We start from the raw sequence: 13,105 nt of genomic DNA, 5'->3' as shown, positions 1-13,105 counted from the left end.
GGAACAGGGTCTACCATCGTCTCCTCTCGTACTTTCTGACTAACTACTATATGAAGGGATGCAACATCGTTCATAAAATCATCGATATTGGTGATACCGATATTAACCAAAAAAAATATCGGCTGATCGATATATCGACCGAACATATCGATACTATATCGATATTGAATATCGGTTTAACATTTTTTTATTTTTTTATTTTTTTCATTTACATACATCTGTCACTAGACACGAATAAAGGGGTGTCATCGTTTTGACGGCGAAAGAGGACGCATTGACGAAAAAAGACGCGTAAAAGAACTTCGGCGAAAAACGACGCGTAAACCTAGTTGATGGCGAAGAAAGACTCGTAAACATAAATTTATACCTAGCCAAGTACCGTCACTTCAGCATTATTCCCCAAACCTCGGTTACTCGCGGTTAACGCGTTTTTCTTCGCCGTCGACTAGGTTTAGACGCATTTCTACGCTGAAGTTTATTTATGCGTCTTTTTTCGCACAAACAGAAAGTCCGTCCAAATATAAATATCATAGTATCGAGAAAAAAAATATCATCGATGTCTATATATCGGTTTGCAAAACATCCCGATAAAAATATCAATATCGACCAATAAATCATCGATATAGCTAATATCGATATAGCATTTGCATCCCTAAATATATGGCAACAAAATAAATATATATAATGGACCAAATTCCTAGGTTAGGTTGGGTTATAAAGACGTCGAAAACCTCTGCGCCCAGATATCCATATTTTTTATTATTATATACACTAACTAAAAAACGTCTGTTATAATTGCTTTTATATTAATTGCAATCCTGTATGATCTACAAGCAGTTATACATATAGTCTAATAGCCAGTGAACAGTAGACTGCATGAAATTTACCAAAGCTCAAATTCTGTTGATTCGAGCCTTAATACCTCCTCTACTTGGAAGGGAGACTAACTAAGCCCGGCAGCGGTCCATACGGCGTCACGCAGGTCGCAAAGGTAGACAATTTAGTCCAATTTCGAAAATATTTTCATAAGTCTGCCATTTAAGAATTTTGACATTTAATGTTATTATTATTCGAAAATAATAATGGCAGACAATTATGGCGGTTTTGAGATCATGGCAGACACTTTTGAAAATGTCATAAAAATAAAAAATTCAAAAGTATTTTAACAAATCTGAAATTTTAATAATTTACTTATTATACACTGAGAGAAAAATCAACCAAAAATTTGTTAATATTGCCAAATATTACGGCATTCGTAATATCATCCTGGCAGACAGCGGTAATCTTAGTGGACTCAATTTATACTCCATTAAATACGACTGTACCCTTCATAAAATATTCATGCTAATAGATAACTCATACGCCATGACATCCCTTAAAGTACCTCATAAGTCTCTCGGATGTCATGGCGTATGAGTCACCTATTAACATTAACATGAATATTTTACTACTCAGAACTATTTTTCCAAACATGTATCACACTTTTGAACCGAGTAATAGATAAAACAGTTAAGAATAAAACTTGATTTGGACTCACCAAGATTTTGGGTGTTTTTAGGATTCGCCAAAGACGAAAATTTTTATGGCCGTGAAAGCCTTTTGAAGTAAGCTTTAAAAGTTGCAAAGTTGTTTCTATCGTATCGGTCTAGTGTACATTATACAATGTGTACGTGTGTTCGGGCTATAGGTTAAGTATCGCTGTCTGCTGGGTTGTATTACCGGACAGAACGTCTACCCTGATAAATAAATACAGCCTTCTAATACTATCTATAATAAGTAAAATATTAAAATTTCAAATTTGTTAAAATACTTTTGAATTTTTTATTTTTTTTTTTGACATTTTCAAAAATGCCTGCCATGATCTCAAAACGCCGTAATTGTCTGCCATTATTATTTTCGAATAATAAGGTTTGTTCTACAAGCTACTTGTAGAAAAACCCGAGCAAAGTTCAAACTATTAGCGTATATCAAATAAACTCTAAAACTTACTTGTGGAACGCGTATGTCTAACTCGAAGTGACTTCGAGTAGCTTGTGGAACAAACCTATAATAACATTGAATGTCAAAATACTTAAATGCCAAACTTATTAAAATACTTTCGAAGTTGGTGTAAATTTTCTCCCTTGGCGACCTGTGTGACGCCGTATGGACCGTTTCCGGGCTTAGTTAGTCTCCCTTCCAAGTAGGGGTGGTATTAAGGCTCGACTGAACGAAATTTGAGCTTTGGTAAATTACATGCAGTCTGCTGTTCACTGGCTCTTAGATTAATACATATGTACATATGTATTTCCGGATCTAATTTTTTAGTCTACGATATTTAAATATTATTCGATCTAAGCATATTTTAAATTATGATTTTTTTTCCATATTTTGCAGGTTGAAAATGTACGCATGATTGATCGATACAATGCTAAGAATCCCACCGTCGGTACGCTATATCTAACTGCAACACATTTGATTTTTGTGGAACCGGATAGCAACAAAGAGACATGGGTATGTACATACATATGCATCTAATGATGTGGTTTAAAAAGACAACTAGCTTTTGCCGGCGACCCGCTCGTTTGGTACATGGTTGAACGCTATGCTGTCAAATGTTACAGCTGCACTATACAGCTGCTATAGAGTTATCTCGATCAGATGGTAAACTTAATCGGGCAGGAAAAACAATTCCTAGAAATACTGGATACAATATATACGTGTGTTCGTTTGAAAGTCGACCAAGAATTATGCAGCAACGATATTCCTGGAAGTTTTGAAGTATTCTCTCTCAATGAGAAATGCTAGCAAATTTTGCAGTGCAAAATATTCACATATGAACAATTTTTTTATCGATTTGCTGAGATCCGTTTCAAGCCTATATTGTACCCTCAAGCGTTGCACGCAGGACTCTGGCTCCGCGCGAGATGTGTTCTTAACCGAAATCTCAGAGTTTTTTCGCCGGAACACCATCGACTAACGAAAAACGGGATTTGGCACCACCCTTACTGTGAAGTTAATACATACCAATAGTCATTAAGTTCATTTCCACTTGGCATTTTTTAACGGGCACCAATATTTAGTAGAAATTCGGCATAAGAAGTGTTTCTTTTTAAATGATGAAATCGAGTATATTTTTTCAATGGTTTTTTAAAAGATTTTCTTATAAATAAAATCAATAAGAATTTAAGAATTTAAAATCAATAAGGAATCTCTATGGAATTTTCTTCGTGTTAACGTTCGTTTTACCCTTTAACCGATAAATTTTTGATTAACAAATGTACAGTAAAGAAACATGTCTCCTTCGAATTGCTGCTTTGGTGATTTCATTGCACTTTTTACGAATAAAAACATTAAAGATTACAAGTTTAAAACTATAGAAAAATTTTAAATCGATCCAAGCGTGTATACATATGTATGTACAAATAGCTACTGAGTGTGTACAAAAGCTCTGCGACTGCTGTACAGTTCATACTGCCCTTGACGCCACAAAACTCAAGTGTACTTCAAACCGCACAAGAATACTAAAAGAATCAAATTGTGGTCACGAAAAGACGAAAAATCTATGTGCATAAACATTTGGGTGGTCCAAAAATGCATGTGGAAAAGTAAAGCGGGAATCTTTTATGCTCTCACCCACTAGGATAGGTCGCTCAAAGCGCTCAAAGTTTTCCATGTATTTTATATGAAAAAAAATCGTAATGGTATAGAATTCTTGAAAGTCAATATTTTTCGATCGGAAAACGCTGTTTCTCTTCAGGAGATTCCCAATAATAATATCCAATTATTTATTTAAACATTTTTTCATTGTAACTATATTCGATAGGTCCCCCAAAACCCCTCAGAAAATGCAATGGGGTATAAATAAAAAATCTTTAGTGTTAAAATATGGTTAAATAAAAAATGAGGTATTGTTAGTGGAAGTCTCGTGAAGGGAGCCAGAGTTTTCCGATCGAAAAATATTGATTTTCAAGTATTCCATACCATCTCTACAAAATTTTTTCCATATAAAATCCTTGGAAAACTTTTAGCACTTTGAGCGACCTCTAAATATTATTTAATTTAAAAATAAACAAATAGGGGTTTATTTTTCCAATGTAGAACTATCCTAAGAGGATTAAAATTCCCACTTTACTTATTTTGGACCACCCTAATGACATATACATACATACATACATTTTCGTACTTACATACATACATATAAAATGTTGTATGACGCGTCGGCGTCTGTCAGTTGCATCATAGCCATTTCTATTGAGTTCACATGCGAGCACAACAAGTTCAGTCAACAATTCGTTTTTTCCTCTTAATGTTTTTTTTTTGTTTTTTTTTCGTTGAAACTATGCATTTCGAAACTGGGCTTTCTTATTACAACTTTGGTGCAGCAGCAATTTCATCAATGTGTATGGGGAAGTGTTGCCAAGTAGGTCACTAGCAGCTGCATTGCAGGATCAAAGTGTTTTAAAGTGGCTATACAGGAAGCTTAGGGAATCATTGCAAATGAGCACTGAGGGCGGAAGTGCTTTTTTACTTACTCGTACTTTTCTGTTAACAAAAAAAAAGAGATTTACAACTTTTGGCCACTTCACGGCACTTGTGACCTTAGATTTAGTTCGTGACATTGCGGCTTTGAAAGTGTTTTCAATTCTATTAGATTTTAACTTTAGCAAAGTGGTTTCGCAGGATGCTTCAGGTGCTTGGAATGTTTAGTAGTTGCTCGAAATTAAGCACTCGTCGTTCTATTTACCGATTTCAGGAAGCTACCAAAGAACGTAGATAAATACATTTTGTCATAAAAACGTGACCTGCAAAAAAAATTTAAAAACGGATTAAGGAAAGACGTGCCTCAAAGGCCCTAAAATTCAGCAAATTCATGAAAAGTGGTCAAAATTGCCTATAAAACAGTGGGAAATTTATATATATTTTAATGGCACCGATGTCAAAAATGGCTACAGTATTTTTAAACCTCCCCAACTTTTAAACTTATTGGGGTTTCTTTTTAGCCCAGTAAACTAAGATCAAATTGGCACGAAGAAAACAAATTGTAGTAGTGACATTTTTATGCAGTTTACTTTGTTTATTTGACACGTAGACCATAGAACTACAGTCTTGCTCCTAAATTTCATACTTATGGAAACATTCCGCCATCTTGGATTTTAGGTTTTTTTGTTTTAGTTTTTTGCGACTTGCAAGCTTATTTTGCATTTTTTCGTAAAAAACGTTTACATACAAATTTGTAGACAATTTAATTTTCCGCATTTTCTATAGATGAACTTAAAAAAATAATAATATTTTTTTATTGTAAATAATTAGCAAAAAGTGCGAAAAATTTTAATATTTGGCTTTACGTGCAAATTGCTAAAAATACTAAAATGTATGTACATGTCGTCAATAAAAAAAAATCTCTAATAAGTAGTACATATTGCCTAACGATGATCATTATCGTTGATAAGCAAATTATAATTTTAAAACACAAATTTAATTTTTTCTTGACTTTAACAGGTATATTCTGCGCTGTAGAGGGCTGCATGAATTCATTCAAACTTCTAGCCAAACAGAGTACATTAGATTTGAATATTTTACTTCACATACAAAACACTCAGCGATTCGAATTTTGTAAGTTATGAATATACATTTTGTTTTAATTTTTCTACCTTCAAATGGCAGAATGTGAATGTGTGAATGGAAAACATTCAATCATCCCAACTCATTTTGGTTAAAGTTTTTTCTACAAACAAATTTGTTCGTATTGTAATAGGAGCGCAGCAATACATACACACATACATATGTATGTTTGTACATATGTGCAGAGAAACAATATTTTTGGATATATCCCAGTGGGAATTAGGAGCACGTAATAATACCTTATTAGCAACTTACTCTTCACCTGGCAGTCATTACCATTTCCCTGCCGAACGTCCCTTACTTTTACAAAGGCATGGCCGCCTTATGTAAGTAGGAATTTAGAATGTACATTTGCTATCAAACATACTTCTGAGTCGCTTTACAAAGTAAGTTACGTGTAATGCAGAGCAGTCGCTCGGAGTAGTTCGGTGCTTGGAAATAACTTCGGCTGCACGTTATTTTGCAACTGACAACGTAATGTGTCGCCGGAGGTGTTCATTTTGTGCTTTACTAGTAGATTACGCTGGTCATGATGACAATTTTGGTACTAAAAACTGAAAGAAAACATGGCTTACCTCGTAAGGTGCTTACCTATTTTCCCAGTGGGTACATAAAAAAAATTGTCATTTATTTCAATTCAATTTATTTTCACTTTGTTTGAATATTGTAATGTCGGCACATATATCACAACAGGTATTCACTCAAATTCAAACAAATTTGAAGCCAAACTCATTCATTCGTTTTGTATATGAATAATTCAAAAGCCGTTTTGAATGCATTCATGCAGCCCTCTACTGCGCTGGTCACAAAAATTTGTCATTCACAAAATATTGGGTAACGTTCAGAATAGCGCTTTAAGTAGTGAACTGGTATGAATAGATTTTTAATTGAAAGTGGAATGGCACAATGCATCTTGAACGCTTGAGTAGCTTGTAATTATTGCGCTAAGTTCAAAGCAATTCGCAGCACAAAACAAACTTGCTCGTTAAAAGATTCAACATATTTGTGGACGTCATTAAATTCTGCTGCCCTGCTGCCTGTGCATACACCGCAAGCAATGCGGCGGGTAGGCGTATGGCAAGTTTTAAGATGTATTTATATTACGTATACGCCATGGCGCTTGCTGCCGGAGTTAATGCCATCAATTTAGTTGTTTACGTATATGCATTTGGTGTCATACATTCTGAGTTGAACAAAAGTAACAAAGTTCAAAGTTCAGACTCTTATATGACTCCTAACTTGAACTCGTATTGGCCAGCCCTTCTAAGAAGGGAAATATCTGCTTTTCTGGTTCATTTTTGAGCCCATAATTAGGGTTGAACTCAGAGACCAAGATACAAAAAGGGTATTATAATTTTGTTCACGTAACGTTTTTGTAACAGCTTAAAGGAGTCTAAGTAGATATGCCGAAAAGGATCTATTACACGGTTAAAAATTTCGGATTAAATTTTTTGTTTACTTTTTGGACTACATATATGACCAAACTAAATTTCGTTTCAAATACAAACCTTCTAAGTTAAAAAAAAAAGAGAGCACATATGTTGGGTTTAGAATTTAAACAGTTCGGTTTAAATTTTAAACCCAAGCATTTTCTATTTCGTTTGCTTCACGTTATACTTCAGGAAAGCTTTTTCATAATTAAGAATAAAAAAAAAAATCTTAACTTTCAGGCTCCGTATGATGGGGATTGAACCCGGACAGCCTTGGTAGTAATCATTTGTATCAAGCATCTTTGCACACTCAGCTATAGCCATGCATGTAAATGTGCTTTCATATGTTGAGTTTGTAGCAACCGCACATTTCGCTGTGTTGATGCCGTCAGTTCATAAGATTTGCTCTCTCTCTCAGAGAGACATATAAAATAAAGCAAACATTTTCTATTTCGGTTTAGATTTTAAACCAAATTTTCTATATATGAAGCCTAGAAAATAAATTACATAAAACATTTTGGTTTGATTTTTAAACCACGAACTTTTTGGTTTTAATTTTAAACCACGCATAGCAAAACATCATTTTCTCGACTGCCTGGACTAAAATTTAAACCAGAATATATTAAAAATTGCTTAAAACTATTGACTGGTTTAAAAAGTAGACTATAAAAGATTAAAAAAGGCAGTAGTCCCAGCGCGGTTTAAAAATTAAACCCAAATTTTTGACCGTGTAAGCCATGTCTTTTACCCCTTTAATAAATGCGTCGATAAATTTTGAAATCGGCCGATAACCACGCCCACCTCTCATATAATGGAGCCAAGCTCGGGATGTGTTGACTTATTTTTGTTTAGTTTTTTTGATGTTTATTATTTATTTAAAAAAATAGTTCATTAGTTGGTCTTACTTAATACAAAAAGTAGCAAATGAAAAGTAATTCCCCATAAACGGTGTATACATTACTTTTCGATAGGCGTAGAAGTTTTTAAGAAATTTATAACCATTTCCAGATTTATGAAAAAATAAAAAATTTAAACATAGCAGAAAAAAAATAAAAGAACAGAATTTTTTTTAGTAAATTTTTTCATTCGGATTTACAAAAAAAACCTACTAGCGAAGAAAATCGTTGGATAAATAAAAAAAGTTGTAAAAGTCTAATGAAAATGTGCAGTGATCAAAAAATGTAAATGTTAAATTTCGACATTTTTTTAATTTTTTCATAAAATAACACAATCAATAAATTCCTTAGAAACCACTTACTAGGCCTACCGAAAAGTATGTACACACAAAAAGTTTTTTGGGAATTCTTTTAACTTTCGTTTGCTACATTTCGCTTTAAGATTGTGCAACTGCTGAATGGCTGAAGTAAACAGCAAATTGCAAATGTCTCGAAAATTTGTCCATAAGAAATACTAACGCGATTTCCAAAACCAGCGAGTGAAGCTATATGAGAATTGGATACTGGCATCCTGCGCACATTTTTGCTGTAAACCATTGTTATTAAATGACGTCACGAATTTTATCGTCACATATACATACATGCATGCAAATTATTATTATGTGTATTGAAGGCGTATAATTTTCTCCCCGCATTAAGTCATTGCGTAATGTTAGCGATTTGTAGTTTGTGCGGTTGAAAGGTACATAGTTTTTTTTACTGTTACCTAAATACCGTACATATTTATAAAAAGTTGTGTTTTATTCAATAAAAAATCATTCGAAGTACTTGTGGAATGGGTTTAATTTGTCTTATTAATTACATAGAGATTTTTAATAAATTCTCTTTTTTTTTCTTTTTTAATCCCATTGCAGATATTACACATGCACATTGCAAATATTGAGAAATTACCATTAAGCACAACGGGTTCACCATTATTGATACGTTGCAAAACTTTCCTATCGGTCACATTTGTAATTCCAAAGGATTCTGAGTGTCATGACGTGTACACCTCTTTAATGAAGCTTTATCAACCTGGTAAGCATTGTTACAAGTTTTCACATTTTATATTAGGGGTGTCCTTTATGATCTGAAGTTTGACTAATACTGGTACATACATATGTACATTGTAGGTTTTTGAAAATTCCGTTAGTTACTCTCATATACAGCCTATACCAAGGCGTACATATTGAATCGGCTGTAGCAGTAGACGAACTAATAAGAATTTTTTCAAAATTTTTGGTATGTAAAATTTCAGATATTGTTAATATTTTTCACAAAAATTCTTGAACTGTAAAGATGTATTTTCATGCGAAAGCATTTTTCATAAATAGAGTAGAAAGGGCGGTTTTGGAATGGTCGCTTAACTCTGCAGCACAAACGCTGATTTCTTCTGGATTTGGCAAAGCATGGATCGATGCTTCGGACAAGAAATAAAGTGGCACAAATCTTTCGAATATATATATTTTTTTTCTGTATATTTTACGATAGTAAAAAAAAATTTGATTATATCTTTGACACTTCAGAGACCAGAAGCAATAACAAAATAAACGCAAATGTTGTTTTTACTGAAATGCTACTACTGTTTCCCAGAAGGCATACCCTTTATTACATTTTTGCCTGTCTACTTAAGTTAGTCCTCATGGCGTATGAGTTATCTCTGAATATCAATAGGTTTATTCCCTTACGAGCCGGCGGGATCCCGCAGATGTCTAAGAGGGAAACCATCGCAGGTCTGTGTAATCATGTTGCATATGTACATGTTACATATTTGGAATTTTTAGCATTTTTCTGGAAAAAAATAATAATTAAAAAATTTTACTTAAAAACAACATTTTTAAGAATTTGTATTTTTTTTATTTTTATTAGTAGGCAAAGGACACTAGGTCGACGGGATCTGAGAAGGATGCATAGTACTCAAAAATTTATTTTCAACGCTGTATTGCACTTTTTAATCGTCTCATAAATAGAAGATTGGAAAGAAATTTCCATTTTGACTGTTTTTATAATTCACCCACAATAAAAATTTCTACTACCCCAAAGCTCTATCAAAGTAAGTTTTTTTTGGTGACCCAGTCTAATGTACATTAGCGTGTGCATTATTTAAAAGGAGACAGATTTTTTGTAAAGCAACAAAGTAAAGCTCGGTTTGTTATAAAAACGTACTCTGCGAAAAATTTTCAAAATCTATTTTGACTATTTTTAAAATTCACCTACGACGAAAATTTGTACTATTCCAAAGCTCTTTCAAAGTACATTAGCGTGTAAAGTAAAGCTTGTTTTGTCATAAAAAAAAATCTATTTTGACTATTTTTAGAATTCACCTACGACGAAAATTTGTACTATTCCAAAGCTCTCTCAAAGTACATTAGCGTGTAAAGTAAAGCTTGTTTTGTTATAAAAACGTACTCTGCGAACAATTTTCAAAATCGAATAACGGAAAAACTGTCCTCGGAGGCCCAATAGTATGTAAATTGAGGCACATCTTTTCATTATCCGATTTTGCAAATTTTTTTCAGAGCACGTTTTTATGACCAATGAGGCTTGCTTTGTAGATGAAATTTTAAAAGTAATGGCAATCTTATAAATGTCGCCGACGAATTTACAAAACTGCCCATCGACTAGTTGAAAAATCACCTATCTTATGGCACTGTAATTTTAAAGAACAAAAAAAAATGTTTTTCTTTAAGTCTGGTATTTCATCTATCATTTTTGCCACAATTGCGATTTAAGCGGTTTTGAAACTGGCTAAAGGGCAGTTTTGCAAAAGGATCGACGATTTTTCTACATATTACGTAATGCAAAACTTTTTGCGCCCTCCGGTAGAGTTTTATAGACACACATTAAAAGAAACAATTAAATATTCGTATTTTTGTATATTTACATTTTTTTCATAAGTAAGAACATATAACTTTACCTATAGTTGGAAAATAAAGGATACTCCTAATGTCATGGAAATATAATCGTATTTACATAGTAACGTACATACAGCTAGTAGATTTTTCTGCTATACTAAGTACTTGGGTACGTTATGGTCCATTAATCTAAATGATTGCTTTTTAATTGCAGTTTCCATTAACAAGTTATACTGCTTCAACTACCAGCCAGCCAAGGATGATTTTCCAAAGTCATCAGGTTGGGATTTCTTCAAGTTGGAAAACGAATTCAAGCGTATGCGAGTAGAAAATGAGATTTGGACGTTGTGCACTTTGAATATGAACTATGAATTATGCGACACGTATCCGCGGCAAGTTTATGTGCCACAAGAGGCAAACACAGCCATGTTGATTGGCAGTTCACGTTTTCGTTCCAAAGGTCGCCTGCCAGCGCTCACGTATTTGCACTCGAATAAGGTAAGTAAATGGTATAAATGTTGTAGTTAATTGACGTCGAGAGCAAAACTTCTCAACATATAGTCTTCACATTTTAGAAATATACACAGGCAGAATAGTATTCGGTGCAATCGATACCTCTGTACATATGTATGTAGGTGCATAAATATGTATGCTTAAACTTCTGTTCAGTGGCGCAAATGCATGCAAAGTATAAAGTTAATAAATAAGAATAAAGCGCGTGCCTAATTTGAGAGACAGCTACTGATGGGTCAGTTAATCACATTATTCCATGTCAATTCATCTACTGTTCTGGCCGCAAGTCCATGTATATGTACATATGTATGTATATTATGTGCTTGCCTTCTTCTTCAGCTATCTATTCTGACAGATCGATGAATAGCAGAATGCATTGAATACCATTGCCTCATTTGCATTGTTTTCACACAATTGTCCTGAGCGTTTCAGTATTGAACAATAAATACGCTTTTATCTCTATGTCCTAAGAGTATTTACATAAAAATTTTGTATGTATGAATGCACATAAATCTGTAATGGATTATAAAATACTAGTTTAAGGTCCACTAATTCGTGATTAAAGGGTGCGACGGCAGGTTGTCAAATAACAGATGTCAAAAAATGGAAATTTTTGTTGACAGTTTCTTAACTTAGTCGTTACACTAATCAGCCAGCCAAAGGCGGAGCGCTCCTAATATGGAGTGAAAAGGGACTCCGTCAGCAACTCCTCGAAGGAGCGTTTTCGGAACGCTTCGAGTATGGAGTGAAAAGGGACTCTCTAAGCAACACCTCGTAGGAGCGTTTTCGGAGCGTTCCAAGTATGGATTGGAAAGGGAGTCAAACACCCCTATTGCGAATGTCGACTGGCAGTAGATAAACGACTATTAAGCGATTATCGATTATCGATGCTATTGCGAGTGTCGCTTAGTCGCTCAATTAGCGACTGTGAATACTTTTTAATCGCTCATCCTTCTATTGCTGTTTTTTAGTCGTTGGAGTTTGCGTTTATAAAATTTACATAAGAAAGTGGTACTATAATGGATAAAAAGTAAGTCAATTGAACTGGAAGTTGTAAAAAATTGTGAAATATACATATGCATGTATGTGTCTGAATTACAGATCAAAAATTATAAGCAACAAAAGGCAACTTGCGCGGTTGGTCGTACTGATGTAGGAGAGTGAAGACATACACCCCTATTGCGACTGTCGACTAGTAGTAAATAAACGACTGTTAGTCGATTATCGATTATCCGTGGTATTTTCAAAGTCGTTTTCTCGTTCAATAAGTGCGTGTTAATAGTTTATTGTCGCTCATCCTTCTACAGACAAACAGTTGTAGAAAAATTAGCGATAAAAAACTCTTCACAATCGCTTATTGAACGAGAAATCGACATTCAGAATGCCATGGACAAGCGATAATCGAAAAAGAGTCGTTTATCTACTACTAGTCGACACTCGCAATAAGGGTGATAGGCAAAGGAATTTCCGGAAAGAGTAGGGTAGGAAGCTCCGCTTCTATTGGAAAAGATACATATACAATATTTCTTGTGCATATAACTCCGGCTACGCCATCCACAGTGTTTTTGCGCAGAACCAACATCAAAAGTTTATACAATAAAACTGCATAATTTATTAATTGACTAGTGCTCGGAAAATTGAAATCTTTATTTTAAATTAAAGTTGAATTCTTTCAATACACTTGTTATGTTGTTATGTTAAAGTTTTTAAACTCGGGTCACGCGTTTGGACACAAAAACCCAACATCATTGTACAAAAAACTTAACCG

The 13,105-nt window shown here is 33.9% G+C and overlaps 1 protein-coding gene across 1 annotated transcript in view; it reads left to right on the top strand.

Annotated features, from left to right (window-relative positions):
• Positions 1-13,105, top strand: part of Mtmr6 (Myotubularin related protein 6) — a 30,791-nt gene that overhangs the window by 4,571 nt on the left and 13,115 nt on the right. Inside the window, 3 exon segments of the mRNA XM_017616253.1 lie at positions 2,377-2,493; positions 8,845-9,007; positions 11,039-11,322. Of these exon segments, the coding sequence (XP_017471742.1) occupies positions 2,377-2,493; positions 8,845-9,007; positions 11,039-11,322 (564 nt within the window).

Source organism: Rhagoletis zephyria, unplaced genomic scaffold (assembly GCF_001687245.7).
Source record: "Rhagoletis zephyria isolate East Lansing unplaced genomic scaffold, Rhagoletis_zephyria_1.1 Rzeph_scaffold_01172, whole genome shotgun sequence".
NCBI lineage: Eukaryota > Metazoa > Arthropoda > Insecta > Diptera > Tephritidae > Rhagoletis > Rhagoletis zephyria.
This window is presented reverse-complemented; position numbering and strand designations above follow the sequence as displayed.